At 38.2% G+C, this 22,373-nt stretch overlaps 1 protein-coding gene across 6 annotated transcripts in view; it reads left to right on the top strand.

Annotated features, from left to right (window-relative positions):
- Nucleotides 1-22,373, top strand: part of CNTNAP4 (contactin associated protein family member 4) — a 589,031-nt gene that overhangs the window by 401,872 nt on the left and 164,786 nt on the right. For all 6 annotated transcript variants that reach the window (XM_079907172.1, XM_079907174.1, XM_079907173.1 and 3 more), the window contains one exon: nucleotides 1,853-2,046. In XM_079907172.1, coding sequence (XP_079763298.1) covers nucleotides 1,921-2,046 — 126 coding nt within the window. In that variant the 5' untranslated portion in view covers nucleotides 1,853-1,920. The remainder of the gene's footprint in view (nucleotides 1-1,852; nucleotides 2,047-22,373) is intronic.

The following is a 22,373-nucleotide window of genomic DNA, read 5'->3' as shown; positions in this document are numbered from 1 at the left end:
CTTTCTGTGGTGGCATTTCCCTCTATGGCCCTTCCTTGCAGTCTTCTCTTCTTTGAAGCTGTAAGTAACACAGAGTTCTGCTTTTTATCTCTCAGAGTGTCACTGTATTGTATCTGCCATCAGAAGGGTTTTTAAATCTTATTAAAGCAGTTGTTAATACAGATGTGTCCCTTTAGGTCTCACAAAGATATGTGCCTTACCGTAATAGCAAAATTGGGCATCTCTTTCTATTAGTGCCTGACTCAACGTTTATAAAACAGGGCATGGATGTCAAGAATAATGCTTGAATAAAAACTGTATATAAATTTATGGTAATCTCTATCTGAACTGTCAGAAGTTATTATCAGAGCCTCAAGGTGGATGGCAAAAGAATGGGGAAAAGAAAACATGTACTAATATTCTTACATGGTACGTTATGTAACAGATACTGCATTTTAATATATATTGAATAGTAGACAATTATGGATTCAAGAATGGGATAAACCCTATTTCATGTTTTTTACAGTGACTACATAATACTTACACAGTCAGCAATGTCAGTATTACTTAAATAAATTCCTCAAATAAAGCACTGTTATAGTAAACTGGAAGAATGAAACGTCTTAACAAGACATACAGTAGGTAATCATGTCTGTAATTTTCTGGTGTGCATTTGGATAAAACAAAACACAATAAATTCTGTTCTATCCATATTTCCTTGAATATACAACAGACTTCTGTTTTCACTTCTGAGTGCTCAAACACAATTTACCATGGCTCTCCTATCCACTGTCCTCTCACCCACCACCCCCCTTCCCAGATAGGATACAACTAGTGACGTGTTGGTAAACTGGCTGGGGTGGGAGTGGGTACTGATTTGCAGAGTTGGCCAATTTTCGTGGTTTAAATACTCCCACCATGGCCAATTGCAAAGATGGCTATCTTTAACAATCATCTTGCAAAATTGCTGAAAATGTAATGGTCTCTCACACGCTGTTGCAAGCCAGTTATCACTGGATAGAGCTCTCCATTATTTACTGTGTTATTATTCCCTGCACCTGCCTCACCATTAACACTTTTCATGTTGTGTTTCAAATATGCTTTTCAATGTCTTTTCCTCCCATAAGACCGTAAACACGGTGAAGGCAGGAACTGTCCCTTGGCCGTCTTTGTATTCCCGGGCTTAATGCTGTACTTCTTGCTCTAAGGAGTCTAAACATGATCAGACATCAAAGGTAGTCTTCTAGTTCCACCATAGTGTGAAGGTAAATCAAGTTCTGGGCAAAGGGGTGTTAAGGCCAAATCATTACACAGTCGTGCATGTGGGCAGTAAACATGCCAGTTCCAAGTGTTGACGTGGATGTCTGCCTGTCAAATTAAGTGGTTTAAACATTCAGTGAGTTTAACGTCATTCAGTTAACTCTCCCAGTGTCAGATGGTTGAAACGCCTAGAAATGAGCATAATTAACATAGGCTCCATCCATTTACATTACATTCTTGTTTCTCTATATTTTTCAAGCATTATGGAAAGTTTCGTATTTTGGAAATTTGACTTTTTTTTTTTTTTTTTTGCGGTTCGCGGGCCTCTCGCTGTTGTGGCCTCTCCAGTTGCGGAGCACAGGCTCCGGACGCGCAGGCTCAGTGGCCGTGGCTCACGGGCCCAGCTGCTCCGCGGCATGTGGGATCTTCCCGGACCGGGGCACGAACCCGTGTCCCCTGCATCGGCGGGTGGACTCTCAACCACTGTGCCACAAGGGAAGCCCCTTGACTTTCTTAAGTTCCATAGAGGAACAGTCTTACTGGGATTGATAGTTCACTAACAGATTTTTAACGAATTCTTTGCTCATTTCTCCTTTTTCTCTTTTCACAAAAGGAGCTGGTGGCTGGTCTCCACTTGTGTCAAACAAATACCAGTGGTTGCAGATTGACCTTGGAGAGAGAATGGAGATCACCGCTGTGGCCACCCAAGGGGGATATGGGAGCTCCAACTGGGTGACCAGCTACCTCCTAATGTTCAGTGACAGTGGCAGGAACTGGAAACAGTATCGACAAGAGGACAGTATCTGGGTATGTTTCTTCAACAGAATTCATAGCCTCTCAGAGAGAGTAGAGTCATCCCTACATGCTGTTTACGAATCTCTTAAACTAAGTTTAGAAACAGAATCTTCAGAATTACTTAGAAAACATTTTTCAAGAGAAAATGTATTAGTATTCATTTTCTAATACATTTTATGGTTTAATTTATGAAAATACTAAAGGTAAACTTATTTCGCAGAGTCCTCAGAAATTGAAAAAAAAATCTCATTAGTGCACTAAATAGTGTGGAAGTTAAAGAAAGAAACTAAACCTATATAAAAACATTTTAAGTTTTGTTCAATAACATAGTAGTTTTGCATTGTCTTTAAGTTTGTTGAAAAGAATTTATTGCTTTTATTTCTTCTGATGACTGAGATTTATGAATTAATCTCTCTAGTATATGGAGGTTTTTATGTATAATATTTGGAATATTTATATATGTATTTTATATATACACACACATATATGATTTATATATAAACCATTCTCTAGTCTTTCAAGTGTGTAAGATGCTGTGTTTTGTGGACAGGGCACAGCTCCTGTAAGGGAGACTGACAAGGAGGCCGTTTGTAATAAAGTGGGTGGTATTTGTAGTTGACTGATGGTATATAAACACCCAATGGAAGAGGGAAGCTAAAGGAAGTTTGCTTGGTGGTGATGAAAGGATTTCTTTTTTTAGTGTAGAAAAGTATTGGTTTGGATCTTATGTGGGCCAGGGACAACATACTGCAATCAAAGAACTGTGTTTTTTTTGGTTTTTAATTTTCCTCTGACTGAGCTGCTGGAACCAGAGAAAATGAGTAACTTAATGAAGCATCATTCTTGGCACACAGATAATTTGGAGGCCTATCTGGGCACATAATGGTAATTCTGTTTGATCAGTCAATGGCCTCTCTTTTGAAACTTCCTAGAAGTCCGTTATACATGATACAGTCGTTGAAGAAATGGACTGTGATTTACTCACCTTTGTATCTCTAAAGTACTTGGTGGTCATCCAGTGCATGTTTATTGATGTAAATTGAATTGAGAAGATGTAGCCCTGCTCGTTCTCAAGCAAGGACAACAGTCAGGCTGGAAGAAGTTTTCTATAAACATTTTTAAGAAAACCTGCATTAAAATCCAAAGCAAGTTGAAGTTCTGTATAAGAGCGAGAAAAATTGGATATTATGGTTGAATTAGTTCCATGAAAACCATTCAAAGTAGGGATAAAATAAACAGTAATTATGAACCAATAGCAATGAAAGCTTAATGAGGTATTTATTTTAACTAGGTGTCTGGGTTATCTTTTACTCTTTTTTTCTCAATAAGCATTGGATTTTAAACTAGATAAATGGCGGCTAATTCGTGCTAATATTTAGCTGTGTTAAGTAAGATGTATGTTTTTGATATTTAAAAAAAATTTTTAATATTAACTATGACAATTAATTGTTTTTCGTGGTTCAAGCTTGAGGAAAGCGAAACCTAGATAGTGCTATTTGTCTTTTTCACTTACTTATTAAAGGTGAGGTGCTCAGGGTGCAATAGTGACGTGAATGATATCCTTAACTAGTCCAAACCAATCAATGTAAAGACAAACGGCATCGATCACAGTTACCTGGCTAGGTAACATTGTTTTTTAGACTGTGCTATCATTTGTTGGTTTACTCATTGTTTTCTCCTTTGGCGTTCGAGCACCCTGGAAATAGAGGCTCTACCTTCCAACCTGTCATCCCAGTATCCCCAATCTTAACAGTACCTGGCATGTTGCCTGCAATTACTAAATGTTTGTTGAATGAATGAATGAATGAGGGAAAGAGTGAATGAACCAATAAATGAAATGCACTTTCTTGTAGGGTACTTTCATGATCGCACAACTAAAAGCGACCCCTTCCTCCACCCATCAACTCCTCCTTTTAGTACATTTATATGGTACCAGATTAATGTACTTTAGAGTTAGAAGGCTACATTTCTCTCTCCCCTATACATTTTGAACTTTTTCATGGGAAAAGCTTTATCTTTCTCATCTTTGCATTTCCAGCACTCAACACCCAGTGTGGCACATCACTTGTTGAGTAAATTAGTGAAAAAAAATCAATCAATCAATGAATAGATTTGAATACATTGATCTCCTAATCAGTGCCTAACTTTGTACGAAATTCTGTATTAAAAGAGCTCAAAGCGAGAGAGAGGCATGGACATATATACACTACCAAATGTAAAATAGATAGCTAGTGGGAAGCAGCCGCATAGCACAGGGAGATCAGCTTGGTGCTTTGTGACCAGCTAGAGGGGTGGGATAGGGAGGGTGGGAGGGAGGGAGATGCAAGAGGGAGGAGATATGGGGATATATGCATATGTATAGCTGATTCACTTTGTTATAAAGCAGAAACTAACACACCATTGTAAAGCAATTATACTCCAATAAAGATGCTAATAAAAAAAGGGTTAATGTTGTTGAAAAGATAAAAAACATCAGAACAAACCAAAGAGTGAGTCAGAGGAGCGTGCAAATGTGTGGTACAGACTCCTAGGGCTTTGGAAATTGACAGAGTATGGAGATCACTGTAGAAAGAATTTGTCAGAAAAAGCAGGGCTTACATGGGTCTTGAAAAAAGCATTAAAACTTAGATTATGGAAGGATTAAGGAAGCAATTCCATGAAGCTGGAAAAGTGTGAACAAAAGAATGGACATTGGCATTATCCAGAGATATGGTTTCCCACGTAGTAACCAGTGAGACTGTGGTCGGAATGGACTATCAAGTTTGGTAAGGACCGGACTATAATTTTGAATATGGTAAAGAAAGTAGATGAATGTCAAGATCAGAATTGAGACTTGGTGCAGCTGGTGCCATGGCCACACATAAAACGGGTAAGGTTATGGTGTAGGTAAAACAGCCTCAAATCTTCAGACTTTGTTGATAAATGTAGACACACACACACACACACTCTCTCTCTCTCTCTCCCCCTCTCTCTCTCTCTCTCTCTCTCCCTCTCTCCCTCTCTCTCTCTCTCCCTCTCTCCCTCTCTCTCTCTCTCTCTCTCTCATGCTACCTGTTCATCCCAGATAGGCTAATAGTTCTATTTCTACCCCACAGTTACTCAGGTCTCACTCTGAGGGAAGCTCCCTCTCTGTGAATCTGTAATTGCCAACGCAGGAAAAGTGAAACACAGCGAATTGTGCCCTGGCTCTTGACATTTTCACCTGGTATAACACAGATCACTTTAATTTGTTTTTTGGTTTTTATTTTTAGCCAAAGAACAATTTTTAATTGATGTTCATAGTAAAGAATTTAACCCTTTGTCACATTTTACAAATGTGTTTCCTGACTTTATTTTTTTTTGCCCAGTTTTTCTAGATATTATGGGATGTATCCAGATTATATAAAACTTGCCAGTTTTCTTTCAGAGCTTCACAGTCTGCTCCAGATGATACAAATAAATCTGTGAAAGAGAGTTAGGAAACAGCTAAGGCATTATACGAGTATGTGATGGAAACAGGAAGAAAAGGCAGTTGTTACAAGTTTAGAGACAAATAAAATAAAACCCATCGATATGGATGGAAATGCTGCCGTGAGGATTCCTCATTCTTCCTTTATTCCTCTTCAAGCACTAGAGAGAACAGTGATTTCTATATACCTGAAAGAATTACTCAAATGCCCTGCTGCTTTTTAAAAATAATCTTTAAAAAGAAAGGCAAAATGTTCTGTTATCTATGTGGCCATGCATATATTTAATAGAACTGTAAACTTGAGAGATATATGATATTTTTAGAAATTATTCTTTGGAATAAAATTTATAGTCCAGTGCTCACAAATGTAATTTATACAAAGTACTCTACTAGATAGCATATAAATATTTTACAAAAACTTAGAAATGCAAGCTACTGAAATTGTTCCTCTCAAAGTGAAGACAAAATAAATTCTCTCAACATCCATGATCAAAAGACTTTTCAGCCAGTTTACTGTAAATGATTGGAAAAGGAAATGTAAGGTATAATTTTCACTCATCTAAGAACAATTGCTGAAACTTCATGAAACGAACATCTTAGAAATTATTTTAAGCAAATCAACATGTGCAGGAACTTTACAGCCGAACTATACAAATTCTCTCTGATATATGCTCAAGCTTCTTTTACGCTGCAGACTATAAGGGCAAGGAATGGGATGGTACTAATTTTATGAATTATTTAAGTAAATATGATTGTTATGCACGATAGTTTACTTTTTTTTAATGTGTCAGGTGCTTTTTTTTTTAACATCTTTATTGGAGTATACTTGGTTTACAATGGTGTGTTAGTTTCTGCTGTATAACAAAGTGAATCAGCTATACATATACATATATCCTCCCTCTGGATTTCAATTGTATCTGATTTTTCAAACAAAAAACCCATACTTTCATATTAGCATATTTCTAAAGTTAGTATAACTATTTTTTAATTAGAAGTGTTGAGTGTCATGGTTCTGGGTTTGGCTGGTGAAAGACACGGAGCCCCTATGATAACTATAGTCAATTAGACATAAGCATCACCTGTCACAAAATATTCACAGCATTATTATCACTGTGAATGATTGAGTTGTCAACTCCATAAGCCAAACAGGGCAGAAGCACCACCTGCAAATATTTTAACATGTATTTATCTCCAGTCAAATAAATAGGTGACTGAGGGCATTTAATAGGAAACCCAAGGAGGCAGAAATACAAGTGGGAGGTGTGTGGTAAGACAGGTGGACTCCTCGCCTTGTGAGGTGCACCTTCCTAGACCTTTCCCTATGCTATTCTAGTATTCTAAGCCTTCAAAAGTCATGTGTGTTGATATAAAGTGTAACAGTGCTGATGCTGTGTATGTCAACATGTCAAGTCATCAAGCATAATACTTTGCAGTTCTTGGCTCAGTACTTGGGCAGATGCCTGGAGGGTGCCTTAAGCTGCTTCAGCCTTTCAACACTGCCTCTACTTGAGTGCCAAAAAGATGTTTTTATTGGAAGTCTATTTTATTAGCCTTTATCCACACGGAATCTCCTGTTTACATTTCTATTTAACTGCAAGTTCTCCACCCTTTTGAAAATGATGAACCTAGGAGTGCATGGTTAAAGGTGGCTGCATTGAGGTTTTTAATGTGACATCAATCATGAATCAGAACAGTTTGCTAGGCGCCTTCTCTATCAAGCAGCGTGGTTTATTTCACCTCCTCGCATCTGTGCTCATTCTGTAACATGTTATGTCAGTCCCTTCTCATAAACTTCTTGGGCACATGTATACTGGAACTTTACATCAATATGTAATATACAAAAATGTATATGAACTCCTATGAGTTGTGGAAACATATATACAGTGATGTAAGATAAATGGTAATGTTGCTTCACATTCTTCCAATTGATCTGTCCCTAGGCCAGCAAAATAAAAGTAATTAGCAGAGAGTGATTAGAGTTAGCAGGAGATTTGATTTGGTGCCCTCTTCAGAGTGCACAGTCACGTCCAGATGATTCTCAAGTTATCAACCAGAGGATGGCATGTTTGAAAAACACTTTACAACTTGTATCTCACATTCTACCGTGTGACAGTTCAGTGACCAAACATCACCCTCTTTTCTCCTTTCTTGCTGTGATGCAGTGTTGTAGATGTCTGCTTTTAACTTTTCTCATTCCCCACTCCATATATATGAAGATCCTCTCTCTGGGAAGCAATTTTGTCCTTTTGAAATGTTTCTTTTTTTTCGTTTTTACATCTTTATTGGAGTATAATTGCTTTACAGTTTTGTGTTTCTGCTGTATAGCAAAGTGAATCAACTGTATGCATACATATATCCCCTCCCTCTTGAGCCTCCCTCCCACCCTCCCTATCCCACCCTTCTAGGTGGTCATAAAGCACCCAGCTGATCTCCCTGTGCTATGCGGCTGCTTCCCACTAGCTATCTATTTTACATTTGGTAGTGTATATATGTCCATGCCACTCTCTCACTTCATCCCAGCTTACCCTTCCCCCTCCCTGTGTCCTCAAGTTCATTCTCTACATCTGCATCTTTATTCCTGTGCTGCCGCAAGGTCAGCAGAACCATTTTTCTTTTAGAACCATATATATGTGTTAGCATACTGTATTTGTTTTTCTCTTTCTGACTTCACTCTATAGGACAGGCTCTATGTCCATCCACCTCACTACAAATAACTCAATTTCATTTCTTTTAATGACTGAGTGATATGCCATTGTATATATGTGCCACATCTTCTTTATCCGTTCATCTGTCGGTGGACACGTAGGTTGCTTCCATGTCCTGGCTATTGTAAATAGTGCTGCAGTGAACATTGTGGTACATGTCTCTTTCTGAATTATGGTTTTCTTAGGATATAGGCCCAGTAGTGGGATTGCTGGGTCATATGGTAATACTATTTTTAGTTTTTTAGGGAACCTCCATACTGTTCTCCATAGTGGCAGTATCAATTTACATTCCTACCAACAATGCAAGAGGGTTCCCTTTTCTCCACACCCTCTCCAGCATTTATTGTTTGTAGATTTTTTGATGATGGCCATTCTGACAGGTGTGAGGTGATACCTTATTGTGGTTTGATTTGCATTTCTCTAATGATTAATGATTTTAAGCGTCCTTTCATGTGTTTGTTGGCAATCTGCTTATCTTCTTTGGAGAAATGTCTATTTAGGTCTTCTGCTCATTTTTGGATTGGGTTGTTTGTTTTTTTGATATTGAGCTGCATGAGCTGCTTGTAAATTTTGGAGATTAATCCTTTGTCAGTTGCTTCATTTGCAAATATTTTCTCCCATTCTGAGGGTTGTCTTTTCATCTTGTTTATGTTTTCCTTTGCTGTGCAAAAGCTTCGAAGTTTCATTAGGTCCGATTTGTTTATTTTTCTTTTTATTTCCATTACTCTAGAAGGTGGGTCAAAAAAGGTCTTGCTGTGATTTATGTCATAGAGTGTTCTGCCTGTGTTTTTCTCTAAGAGCTTTATAGTGTCTGGCCTTATATTTAGGTTTTTAATCTATTTTATTTTTGTGTATGGTGTTAGGGAGTGTTCTAATTTCATTCTTTTACATGTAGCTGTCCAGTTTTCCCAGCACCACTTATTGAAGAGGCTGTCTTTTCTCCATTGTACATTCTTGCCTCCTTTGTCAAAGATAAGGTGACCATATGTGTGTGGGTTTATCTCTGGGCTTTCTATCCTGTTCCATTGATCTATATTTCTGTTTTTGTGCCAGTACCATAATGTCTTGATTACTGTAGCTTTGTAGTATGGTCTGAAGTCAGGGAGCCTGATTCCTCCAGCTCTGTTTTTCTATCTCAAGATTGCTTTGACTATTCGGGGTCTCTTGTGCTTCCATACAAATTGTGAATTTTTTTGTTCTAGTTCTGTGAAAAATGCCTTTGGTAGTTTGATAGGGATTGCATTGAATCTGTAGATTGCTTTGTGTAGTGTAGTCATTTTCACAATGTTGATTCTTCCAACCCAAGAACGTGTTATATCTCTCCATGTGTTTGTATCATCTTTAATTTCTTTCATCAGCGCCTTATAGTTTTTTGCATACAGGTCTTTTGTCTCCTTAGGTAGGTTTATTCCTAGGTATTTTATTTTTGTTGCAATGATTAATGGGAGTGTTTCCTTAATTTCACTTTCAGATTTTTCATTGTTAGTGTACAGGAATGCAAGAGATTTCTCTGCATTAATTTTGTATCCTGCTACTTTACCAAATTCATTGATGAGCTCTAGTAGTTTTCTGGTGGCATCTTTAGGATTCTCTATGTATAATGTCATGTCATCTGCAAACAGTGACAGTTTTACTTCTTTGCTGATTTGGATTCCTTTTATTTCTTTTTCTTCTCTGACTGCCATGGCTAAAACTTCCAAAACTGTGTTGAATAATAGTGGTGAGAGTGGGCACCCTTGTCTTGTTCCTGATCTTAGAGGAAATGGTTTCAATTTTTCACCATTGAGAATGATGTTGGCTGTGGGTTTGTCATATACAGCCTTTATTATGTTGAGTTAGGTTCCCTCTATGCCCACTTTCTGAAGAGTTTTTATCATAAATGGGTGCTGAATTTTGTCAAAAGCTTTTTTGCATCTATTGAGATGATCATTTGGTTTTTATCCTTCAGTTTGTTAATATGGTGTATCACATTGATTGATCTGTGTATATTGAAGAATCCTTGCATTCCTGGGATAAACCCCACTTGATCATGGTGTATAATCCTTTTAATGTGCTGTTGGATTCTGTTTGCTAGTATTTTGTTGAGGATTTTTGCATCTATGTTCATCAGTGATACTTGCCTGTAGTTTTCTTTTTTTGTGACATCTTTGTCTGGTTTTGGTATCAGGGTGATGGTGGCCTCATAGAATGAGTTTAGGAGTGTTCCTCCCTCTGCTGTATTTTGGAAGAGTTTGAGAAGTATAGGTTTTAACTCTTTGCTGAATGTTTGATAGAATTCACCTGTGAAGCCATCTGGTCCTGGGCTTTTGTTTGTTGGAAGATTTTTAATTACAGTTTCAATTTCAGTGCTTGTGATTGGTCTGTTCATATTTCCTATTCCTTCCTGGTTTAGTCTTGGAAGGTTGTACTTTTCTAACAATTTGTCCATTTCTTCCAGGTTGTCTATTTTATTGGCATATAGCTGCTTGTAGTAGTCTCTCATGATCCTTTTATTTCTGCAGTGTCAGTTGTTACTTCTCCTTTTTCATTTCTAATTCTATTGATTTGAGTCTTCTCCCTTTTTTCCTGGCTAATGGTTTATCAATTTTGTTTATCTTCTCAAAGCACCAGCTTTTAGTTTTATTGATCTTAGCTACTGTTTCCTCCATTTATTTTTCATTTTTTTCTGATCTGATCTTTATGATTCTTTCCTTCTGCTAACTTTTTGTTGTTGTTCTTCTTCTTCTTTCTCTGATTGCTTTAGGTGTAAGTTTATGTTGTTTATTTGAGATTTTTTTTGTTTCTTGAGGTAGGATTGTATTGCTATAAACTTCCCTCTTAAAATTGCTTTTGCTGCATCCCTTAAGTTTTGGGTTGTCATGTGTTCACTGTCATTTGTTTCTAGGTATTTTTTGATTTCCTCGTTGATTTCTTCAGTGATCTCTTGGTTATTTAGTAGTACATTGTTTAGCCTCCATGTGTTTGTACTTTTTACCTGTACTGTTTAGCCTCCATGTGTTTTTATTTTTTCCTGTAATTGATATCTAGTCTCATAACATTGTGGTCAGAAAAGATACTTGATACGATTTCAATTTTCTTCAATTTACCAAGGCTTGATTTGTGACCCAGGATATGATCTATCCTGGAGAATGTTCCATGTGCACTTGAGAAGAAAGTGTATTCTGTTATTTTTGGCTGGAATATCCTATAAATATCAATTATTCTTGAAATGTTTCTTTATTGCTCTTCAAGACTCAATCAGTTAGGTCTTCTAAAAGACTTATGCATGAGTGTCTCTTTCCTGTTTTACATTTTTAATTTTCAAACTTATCAAACATAATTCAGTCAGATCAGAGGCTAGAAAAATATATAAAGCTAGAAAGGAGGTGTGATTTGGCATTGATACAATAATTCCTTAAAAATCTAAGTGAATCATCTTACTATTTTTAAAAAGATAATTAAATAAATTATGTGCCTAACAATAAATTAATTTTTAAAACCAGTAATTTATGTTCCTACATATAAATAACTAGGTAGACAATATAAAAGAAATACATAGTCCACTTATAATAGAGCCAAAAATTAATAAATATCAAGGAAAAAGCTTAAAGGAATTATAAGAGATATATGAAAATAATATTTAGAATATTACTAAAGGTCATAAAAGAAGGTGAATAAATGTGAGGACATATCTATTTGAAATAGAAAACAATATTATGAAGCTATTCATTCTACCTAAAATGACTCAAAAAAGTGAAATCAGGGGCTTCCCTGGTGGTGCAGTGGTTGAGAGTCCGCCTGCCGATGCAGGGGACACGGGTTCGTGCCCCGGTCTGGGAAGATCCCACATGCCGCGGAGCGGCTGGGCCCATGAGCCATGGCCGCTGAGCCTGCGGGTCCGGAGCCTGTGCTCCGCAACGGGAGAGGCCACAACAGTGAGAGAGGCCCGTGTAATGCAAAAATAAAAAAGAAAAGTGAAATCATTCTGAATTTCATATATAAATAGTGAATATGAGAAAATAGCTGTTAGCAAAAATAACAGTAGTAAGGAGAATCTACATATTAGGAAAATTTTACAAATCTGTGTCAATTAAAACATGTTTATACTTGCACATTAAAACATAGTGGAAGAACAAAATAGAACATCCATTAGCAAATCCAAATACATTTAGGGATTTTCCTATGATAGAGCAATGAAAATATGTGAGGGAATGTAAATTAGTCAATATGGAACTTGGTAAGCTATAGCTTCTAGAAAAATAAATAATAACATTTTTATATCAAAATAGATACTTGATTATACTTGAATATTTAAAAACAATACAGACACACAAACAAAAGTATTAAAAGAACTCTCAGGACAATGTATAGATACACATATAATATTGGAAGCGTGTGTCTTTCTAAGCAAGAGAGCCAAACCCAGATGCCACAGGGGAAAAGGTGAAAAATTGGATAATATTTTCAAAGCTTCATGAAAAAAAAAGAGTATAAACAACATTAAAAGAAAAAGTATAAATTTTTGGAAAATATTTCTAGCCTAAATGATGGCAATGCCCAATTTGATTATTAGCAGCAGTGGTCTTGGGTTAAGATTGATGTTCAGACTGCCTATGATTGAATAGACTTCATTCACCTACAAGTATACTTAGGCTTCAAAAAGGATCAAGGACAAGCAACAGCATAATGGGTGCTCAGTTATGCTGAACAGGTTCTAAGTATCCCAACAACTTGAACTGGGATAAACATGGTCACAATGGAGGAGATTGAGTGGGTGGGACTACCACAGACCAGGACAGCCATCAGCTCCAGGGGCACTTCAGCTCTTACACCTTGCTAATGATGTAACTCCTCAGAGATATGTGTCCGCCCCATTCTCTGGTGCATCTGCCTCTCATCATTCCCAGGTTACTCACTGATTACAAGTTATGCCTGTGGTTCCCAAATTTTACTGCCCATTTGAATTCTGATGCCCAGGCAGCATTCATGCCAATTAAATAATATATGGGGGCGGGAACCCAGGTATTGGGATTTAAAAAGCAGTATCCTGTTTTTCCAGTTTGCTGCAAAGTATGGGAACCATCAGATTACTCAGTAAGCAAACTGGACAATCAAGTACATACTCTTAGTTTAATACAAAACATAATCAGCAGGATGCTGATTCATCTTAGATCCAGTGTACTCCTATACATTTCCTGAGTATGTGTTGCAAGAAGGATTTGGCTAAAGATCAAGGCTAGGTTAAAAAAAAAGCTGGGGTTGGGGAAGGAAGGACTGGGATTGTGGGATTAGCAAATATAAACTATTATATATATAGGATGGGTAAACAGCAAGGTCCTACTGTATAGCACAGGGAACTATATTCAGTATCCTGTGATAAACCATAATGGAAAAGAATATGAGAAAAAGAATGTATGTGTATAACTGAGTCACTTTGCTGTACAGCAGAGACTGGGTCAATTAAAAAAAAATTCAATAAAAAAAAAATTAAAAAAAACAAGCTATAAGCCAGATGTTAACTCTGTCCTTCTAATGGGAAAGATCCAATTTCCTTAATATTTAAGGCTATGCTGTCCAGTATGGTAGCCACTAGCTATATAGGGCTATTTAAATTTAAATTAATTAAAATGAAATAAATTAAAAATTTTCAGTCATACTAGCCACATTTTAAGTGCTCAGTAGCTATATTAAGCCAGTGGTTACCATATTAGACAGTGCAAATAGAAAACATATCAATCATCACTGAAAAATTCTATTAGCACAGGTACAAAACATTCTTTAAAATTAGTAACAAAAAGCAAAGCTTTAGGGGACTTCCCTGGTGGTGCAGTGGTTAAGAATCTGCCTGCCAATGCAGGGGACATGGGTTTAAGCCCTGGTCCGGGAAGATCCCACATGCCGCAGAGTACCTAAGCCTGTGCGCTGCAACTACTGAGCCTGCGCTCTAGAGCCCATGAGCCACAACTACTGAGTCTGTGTGCCACAACTACCGAAGCCTGCGTGCCTAGAGTCCATGCTCCACAACAAGAGAAGCCACTGCAATGAAGCCCGCGCGCTGCAACAAAGAGTAGTACCCGCTCGCCGCAACTAGGGGAAGCCTGCGTGCAGCAATGAAGACCCAACACAGCCAAAAATAGATAAATAAATAAATTAGCTAATTTAAACAAACAAAAAAAACAAGGCTTTATTTTTTTTAAAAAGTAGGCAGAATACAAACAGGTAGTTCATAGAAAGGAAAACATGATATATAAATATGTAAAAGTGTCTTCAACCTAATTTAATATTGAAGAAATGCAACACTTCCTAAAAGAGTGAAAGAAATGGGAATTTTGGAACTACAGTGTTATTTAAGACATTATTTTCCAAATTGTGGTATATAACAAAATGATATCTTCTTTAATTTTAATAGTTATGCATTTACTGTAATGACTTTTCTTAAAATTTTTTAAATTGTTACATCAAGTCCATGGTATATTATGGATACTACTGTTTAACACAAGAATAAACTAAAAGTGAATTTTTAAAAGAAGCATTTTAAAAACAAGAAGAATGAATACTTATTAAATACTTAGTATATGCCAGGCACTATTCCACTATTCTACATGCACTATATTATTGATTTATACTAATATATATATATATATATTCAATTAATTTTCACAGTCCAGTGACTTAGGTACTATGATAACGCCTATAGCGTGTGCAAGAAAACTGAGGGATGATGAGATTATTTTCCCAAGGCCACACACCTGGATGGGGCAAGATTTTGACCCCCAGTAATCTGGTTTAAGTATCCTCTATGCTATATGTTCAAGTATCATGTGTGTGAAATCAACATTTGGAAGGAGAACTCAACTGATTAAAAGCATGAGAAACATTGCCCTGAGGCATGGGGAAAGAGACACTCCCATACTCTCTTGATGGGAGAATAAATAGATACAGACTCTTTAGAAGGTAATGAAGGTAATGAATGTTTTAGTGTGTTGAAGGAACACTCTAAAGGGCTCCTCCCTTCCCCTCACCTGTCAGGCTCTCTCTGGTGCCCAGCAGGAAGCTTGCTAACACGGGAGCCTGGGATTCTCAGCCTCTGTCACTCAGCGCCCCCTGTGTCTCCATCAAAACAATGTTGGCTAATGCTTTAAATCTATCCAAATATATCATCTACACCAAAACCCAACTCAAACCAGGGATTTATCCCGCAAGTTCACTTGCCCTGTGCAGAAGAAAAGGATGCAAGAATCTTTGTTGCAACATTGTCCATAGTAGTAAAGTAATATCAATCCAATCCACCGGGAACAGGTCACTTGCTTAAGTAAATTATACTACCTCTGCACAGTGGAATACTGTATGGCCATCAGACACAGATGATGTAAAAATACACTGGCCATTTCTGGTGTGAATTCCAAAACCAATGTAAAATTTTGAATTGAAGTGTCATTTGATACTAAAGAATAAATCTTAAGGAGTGAAGAGAAAGAGATGGGGACAATGGGTGGAATATATATTTATTTATTAGAAACGCAGGTAAAGATTGGATTTATATGAGGTTTCAAAAGGGATAATCTGGGAGTGAAAGAAACAAAGGATAACAGAGAGGAATGGATAGGAAATGATCCAATTATTGAATTTTTAAGAAAAACAGATGAGGGATATTTCCCACTTATATGACATTATGTTGTAACATTTATTGATAGTATTGAGCCTATGGGAGTTATCAATATATAGCATCATATATTATTTTAATATTTCTTTTAGTAGTTTAAATATACATTTATATTTATATAATGGTTGGGTGGCACTTATATGTGCAGCATGTCATCTAATCTTTGATCATAGAATAGAAAACCACCATAGTTCTGATACTAAATTGGTTTGTGAGTCAGTACTCAGTCAGAAAATCAGAAATTACTCCAGGCATCTGAAACTGCAAAGTCATTCTGGGAAATTGGTTACAGGTGATGGAAAAGCAGATCAAAGCAAATCACGTGTGAGGTGGTGAGCAGCTCAGAGCCTAGCAACAGCAAGCAGATGCTATAACTCTAAGAGTGGAGGGACAGTGAGAAGGTTGTGTTTGCAGAGCTTGTGGCTGACATTGGCCAGATAGTGCTAGAATCGTGGCGAGGCTGCCCAATAGAGGATTCTGGAAGCAGGGCGGGTCCATGGGGGGAGCAGGAGCCTTGTAAGAGGCTCAGCTGCTACCAAGAAGCTGCCTGCGGCAGAGCAAGAGCAGAGAGGAATATCCTGGCTCCTCCCTTCCCCTCACCTGTCAGGCTGTCTCTGGTGCCCAGCAGGAAGCTTGCTAACACAGGGGCCTGGGACTCTCAGCCTCTGTCACTCAGCACCCCCTGTGTCTCAGAACAGAGCAGGGAGACAGTGATTCATGGTTCTAAGTGAAACAAGCACACGACCAGCACAGCCCTAAGAAGGTGTATTCCCAAGGACAACTCACCTCTATGAACTTCTTACAGACTGAGGTATTGATACTTACTGAGTGATCACTCATTCCTTTCAGTAGTAAAATTGCATGCTTCTCCATCAACCCATAAAGTCCATCAATAATACCTTGATACTGAAGGAATTGAGATTTAAGATAGTAAGTTCCCACCTAAGTTCATGTTAACTAGAGCCAGATTTATAAAGTTTTTACATTTAGCTCTTTTTCCTCCCAATATCAATGAATATACAAAGCTAGGAAAGAACAGTATTTCAAAATATACTGAAGGAAAAGAATTCATGGTGTAGATTAAATCATTGGTTTAGTGTCATTTTTTACACATCATCTACTCTAAGGCAGGAGGACAAAAATAATAAATTATGAATCAGTCCTTTGTTGTTTATCAAAATATGTATTGTAGTTCAGGGCATAATTTTGCTTTTTATGTGGGAAAGGTAGCATTGCTCTATTTCTCATCAGGCATTTTGCAGATGAGTCCAGGGCTCACTGCAGAGGACCAGGTACAAGAGTGTGTCTGGATTAATACACATTTGTTTTTGCCTCTGGGATGGGGCTGTTACACGCATTTGCTGTATGAAAACAGCACGCTGCTGTCTTACTGAAATGTTTCTGCTTGGCTGGCAGACATGATGGCCCCACCCAGCTCCAGATCTGGCACATTTCACTGGCTGCTTCCTCATGTCCCACAGCTCCAATTTCAGACACTTAATTGCCGCTCTTGGGACATTCACCAAGGTTTCTTGTATTTTCACACCTCTCTTCTGGGTCATGCTCTTCATTTATCTGAGGCATGCTTCATCCCTTCCAACTTAGGGCCTTTCAGTCACTTACTTTGTAGTCCAGCCTGCCCCATCACTTCTCCAGTGGTCACCAACTCATCTCTAGAGTCTTACTTCCAATGACGTCCTCCATAGTGTTATTTCCAAGAAGCGCTTCTGGAGTACTTTGCGTGGTTTGTATAACCTTCATCAACTGAATTTCAAACTCATTCATATATTTTTCATTCTCCTTCACTATACTTACATGTTTTCCTTTGTTCCAAATTTTATGCTTGACAGAAATACCCAAGTGCTACCGGCTAAAATGCATGCTATGTGTACTGAATTCCTAGGAGGTAGGAGATATTCCAAGGAGATAGTAAACATGACTGGAGATAGGACCACCATACTTTTTTGCTAATGTGGTTTAGAATAGATGTTAATAAAAACGTAATAGTAAAAGGAAACACTTTTGTGATTACTTACTTCAAATCCAAAATACAGTAAACTGGTGATGTGTCTACCAGTTTACAATACAGAGGTCTGTGTGTGTACTGAGATGAGGGTATCCATCTGATATTTCGCATAAGTATATAAAAGAAGAACTCCTAGCCATAAGAACCAGGACTTGAACCGTTTGGTTTTTTCCATCCATATTCCCGATTGCCTTTAGGAGTCCTGCCTCTGAGTTGGTATTGTCTAAGACTTTCTCTTTGTATTGTTATCTACATCTTACTCCTTTCAGAAATGTTCATAAAGAATAATCCTTGATTTAGAAGAGCCGTGCTTTAGAAAAGGGTTAGGGCATTTGTCCAGAAGTAGCCATGAGGATAAAAGGAGGAAAACAGGAAGCACAAATACTAGGAAATTTTCTGCAGAGCTGTGTCTGTAAATCAGAGACATGCAGTTCAAAAGAAATCATATTTGATTGGTATCCTGCAAATGAAAATTTTATCTGGCTTTGAACCCCTATATTCCCTTCTGTGCTTCTTATTGTTATTACTAATCTCTCCTACTGAAAGGTTGTCTTCCTTTTGGAGCCTTGAACGTTTTAAGTGCTCAGTAATAGGGTTCTTTTTCAATGAGAGAGAGAGAAGAGAAGAATTGCTGGAGCAGTGAAAAGGGAGATCCTCAGGGAGCAATGGCTTTATTACAATATGTCAGAGTCATCATGAGCTGGGGGTGAGTGGGGAATATAAGTTTCAGGAAAAAAAACTTGTATTTATTTTAGCAAGTTTGTGGAAAAGTTGCAGAAAATTGTCCCAAGAGCTACAAAGCTATTATCGTAATGGCAGTTCCATTTTTTGCACTCTGAAATTTAAAGGTAAAAAAACCTTTTTCCAGTATGTCACTTTGGAAATAGATTTTTGATCCTTAGATTAGAATAAATACATGAATTAATTAAGCTCACAGTGATATTTATGCTTTCTTTAAAAATTTGCATGTCAAAGATGACAAGTAAATACAAAAACGGCTCTAAATTAGAAAGAAATTTGTCTGTTCAATCTCTCTCTCTCTCTCTTTTTTTTTTTTTTTTCCCATAAAATCAAACTCTTTGGATACATGGCCACACAAACATTGAATTTCCATATGGGCTCCTCTCACATTTTTGGTTTGTACTTTTAAATTCTTAGCCTTTGAGCATTTAATTCATCTGAGCTGTATACACTTGACTATAGCACAATTTTTTAAAAGATGTTTTCACAAGGAACTACATTTTGTGTGATTACAACAGGTCTATATATTTGTGAAATATATTCCTTCTGTTTACTTCTATTTACAGTCTGCTTAGAACATTGCATAGGGCTTTTTGTACTGGAGTCCTCTGTGACATGGGCATCTATACAACTTTTCACATTGGACCACACCATAGAACATGGCTGTCTCCTGCCTTTACTCCCTGGAAAGTCCCTGTGAATTATCTCTCCTCTCCTCTCCTCCACTGAAACTCACCATCCCCAGGCTCTGGATTGGAAACAGAATAAATATGACTGGATCTGATAATCTGGGGCAACAGTAGCAAACGCCATCAGCACACTGTCTCAATTTCTGTACCCATGCTTAGGTTGGCTTTCTGGAAACCATGGTTCTTTTTCTCTAGTCTGATCCCAGAGTGACTTCAATAGTCGGGATGTCAAATCAGGTCCAGTTCAAAGTACCAGAGCTATAGCATGCAAAAGAAGGAAGAGATGGCAGGCTATGGAGGGCAGTTGAAAAAGTCATCTCTGTTACCAGACTGCATGCCTTCAGATACAGGCACCATCTCTTTCAAGCTGTGTGATTTTGGACAAGTTGCTTTTACCTCGTCTGCAAATTGGGCATAGGAATAATACACGCCTTAAAGAATTTGTGTGAGGGAGGAAGGAAGAGAGAGGAAGAGAGGGAGGGAGGGAGGAAGGGACCTTTGCAGAATTAAATGCAAAAAAAAAAAAAAATTAAAAACTCATGCCAAAGGTTTTTTAAAAAATATAAACACCTTTATGAACTTGGCAAAGAATCAGGTGAAGAATAGTATAGATTTTCGATCTGCTGACAATGGCGCCATTCTAAAGAGTTCAGTAGTCAGCATTTTAGTACTCAGCACACAACTACATAAGGACTAGAAGGGCTGAAATCTTCAGCGGCAGCTTTGGAATTTTGTGTCTTTCCCTAGAGGCAAAAATGAAATACCTGCTTAACTGCAAAAGATTAAGTATCTAAGACTTTAAAAAATAAATAAAAGTACCATGTGATTAAAAAAAAATCATGCAAAATTAGCAATAGATCTGAGGTTATCAGCAATTCATCTATGAGGTGAAAGTAAATGCCTGACCGAATGCAGTGGTTTTTTGGAAGGGAACCATGGTAAGAACGAGGGGAGAGGAAATGGCAAATACTATTCCCAGTAGTTTGGCTGTGTGGAGAAAGGAAGTGGAATGATGGTAAAGAGACAGGATAAGTGATGCAGAGACAAGTAGAGGACTTGTTAGTGGAGAGACTTGAGCTTGGTGAGAACTTGAGTGGGAGCCCATGGAGGTCCAGAGGTTGAACGTGAACGGGTGATTCCAGAGGTAGTGAGTGGAGCAAGGGGATCCAGATCCCAGCTGGTTTTGAAGAGAGACATATCTTTATACAAGAAGAAGAAAAAAATAAAGATGGATTTGAACTTCAGTCCATAGAAGGTCTCTCAAGGGGCAGAAAGTTCCTGTGTTTACTGAGAACAAAGAGAAGTGAGAATGGTGCCGACTAGGAAAAGAATCTCGATGTTGCACTGAGAGCCCAGTGCAGGCTGGAGACCACACACAGGGCGCCTGTGTGCACTGTTGTTTGGTTTTCTCCAGCTGTGGGCAGCTGGCCATGTGCAGGAGCAGAGGGTGTAGTTTCTTAGTCTGACCTGGTGTTGGAATCTATGGGAATACTGTGATGGGAGGACTTGTCTAGAACAAGGACACATTTGGGCTGGCAAGAGCATAGAAGAAAGAAAGCGTCATAGAGTTAGCACCATGTAGGGGAGGAAGTGAAGTCGGGGGCAGGGGTGCTGATGGAAGACTGTGTTAGGCAGGGTTCTCCAGAGAAATGGAACCAATAAGATGTTGAACAATAGATTTATTTTAAGGAATTGGGTGATGTGATTGTGGAGGTTTGGCGAATCCAAAATCTGCAAGGTAGGCTGGCAGGCTGGAGACACATAGGAGAGTTACAGTTCGAGTCTTAAGCAATGTGCTAGCAGAATTCCCTTCTTCTAGGAAGGTCAGTCTTTTTTCTCCGAAGGCCTTCAACTGATGGGATGAGGCCTACCCACGTTAGGGAGCGTAACCTGCTTTATTAGAAACTCTACTGCTTTAAATGTTAATCTCATCTTAAAAATACCTTCATAGAAACATCTAGAAAAATATTTGACCAAATGTCTGGGTACTGTGACCTAGTCGAGTTGACATGAAAAATTAGCTGTCACAGAGATGGAAGGTGTCAAAGGTACGGTGGAGTTTTTGAGGCTGAAAAGTAAATAAGAGTTGGGGCTTCCCTGGTGGCGCAGTGGTGGGGAGTCCGCCTGCCGATGCAGGGGACGCGGGTTCGTGCCCCGGTCTGGGAAGATCCCACATGCCGCGGAGCGGCTAGGCCCGTGAGCCATGGCCACTGGGCCTGCGCGTCTGGAGCCTGTGCTCCGCAACGGAAGAGGCCACAACAGTGAGAGGCCCGCGTACCGCAAAAAAATAAAAAAAAAAAATAAAAAAATAAAGTAAATAAGAATGGAATTGAGAGAGCTAGAAGGTCCAGTTGTCTGGGATCAAAGAGTAGAATTATAAGCACTTACAATTTCAAAGATGGCGCAATCACAGGAAATGATTAAGGAAAAAGGAGCACGTGAAGGTCATTTAAGTCCAGGATGTTTTATAGGTCATCCAAAGGGTATTGAAGCAGAGAGTTGCTGAGAAGTTTGCAATGAGGATGAGGAAATGACCTTTAATTTGGGAGAGGACCCAAGCTGAGAGGGCCAGAATTGGCTGTAACCAGCTGATATTCATAAAGGAGGAGAAATGAGTTTTCTTTTTTTTCCTTTTGCTGGCTTATTTTTCATGAGGAAGAAAGAAAAATCATATGGAATTGACAGAAGATCTATAAAAAAAACTTACTGACTCCATAGACGTGTAGCATTTGGGAAAAGTGAGCAAAATTCACTTTTGGTTCCAAAGTGCTAATTTGGATTTCACGGGATATGCTAATCTCTTTTGGAAGCTCCCTCACAGACACACCCAGAGATAATGTTTTACCAGTTATCTGGGCATCCCTTAGCCCAGTTAACACATGAAATTAGTCATCACAGATGCCTTTCACTCTGCATCATTCCTCAGCTATTATAGAATCTAATTAAATCAGCCCTACTTTTTGGTTCTTAACAAATCATTCCAATTCACAGAAAGACATGGGAAATAGGAGAAAAGAATGCAAAGGGCTCATGAGTTTTGGAAGTGACTATGGAAGGCATCCTAGGGGAAGTTCACATACCCAGAAAA

This window comes from Stenella coeruleoalba (genome assembly GCF_951394435.1).
Source record: "Stenella coeruleoalba genome assembly, chromosome: 20".
NCBI classification, from domain to species: domain Eukaryota; kingdom Metazoa; phylum Chordata; class Mammalia; order Artiodactyla; family Delphinidae; genus Stenella; species Stenella coeruleoalba.
This window is presented reverse-complemented; position numbering and strand designations above follow the sequence as displayed.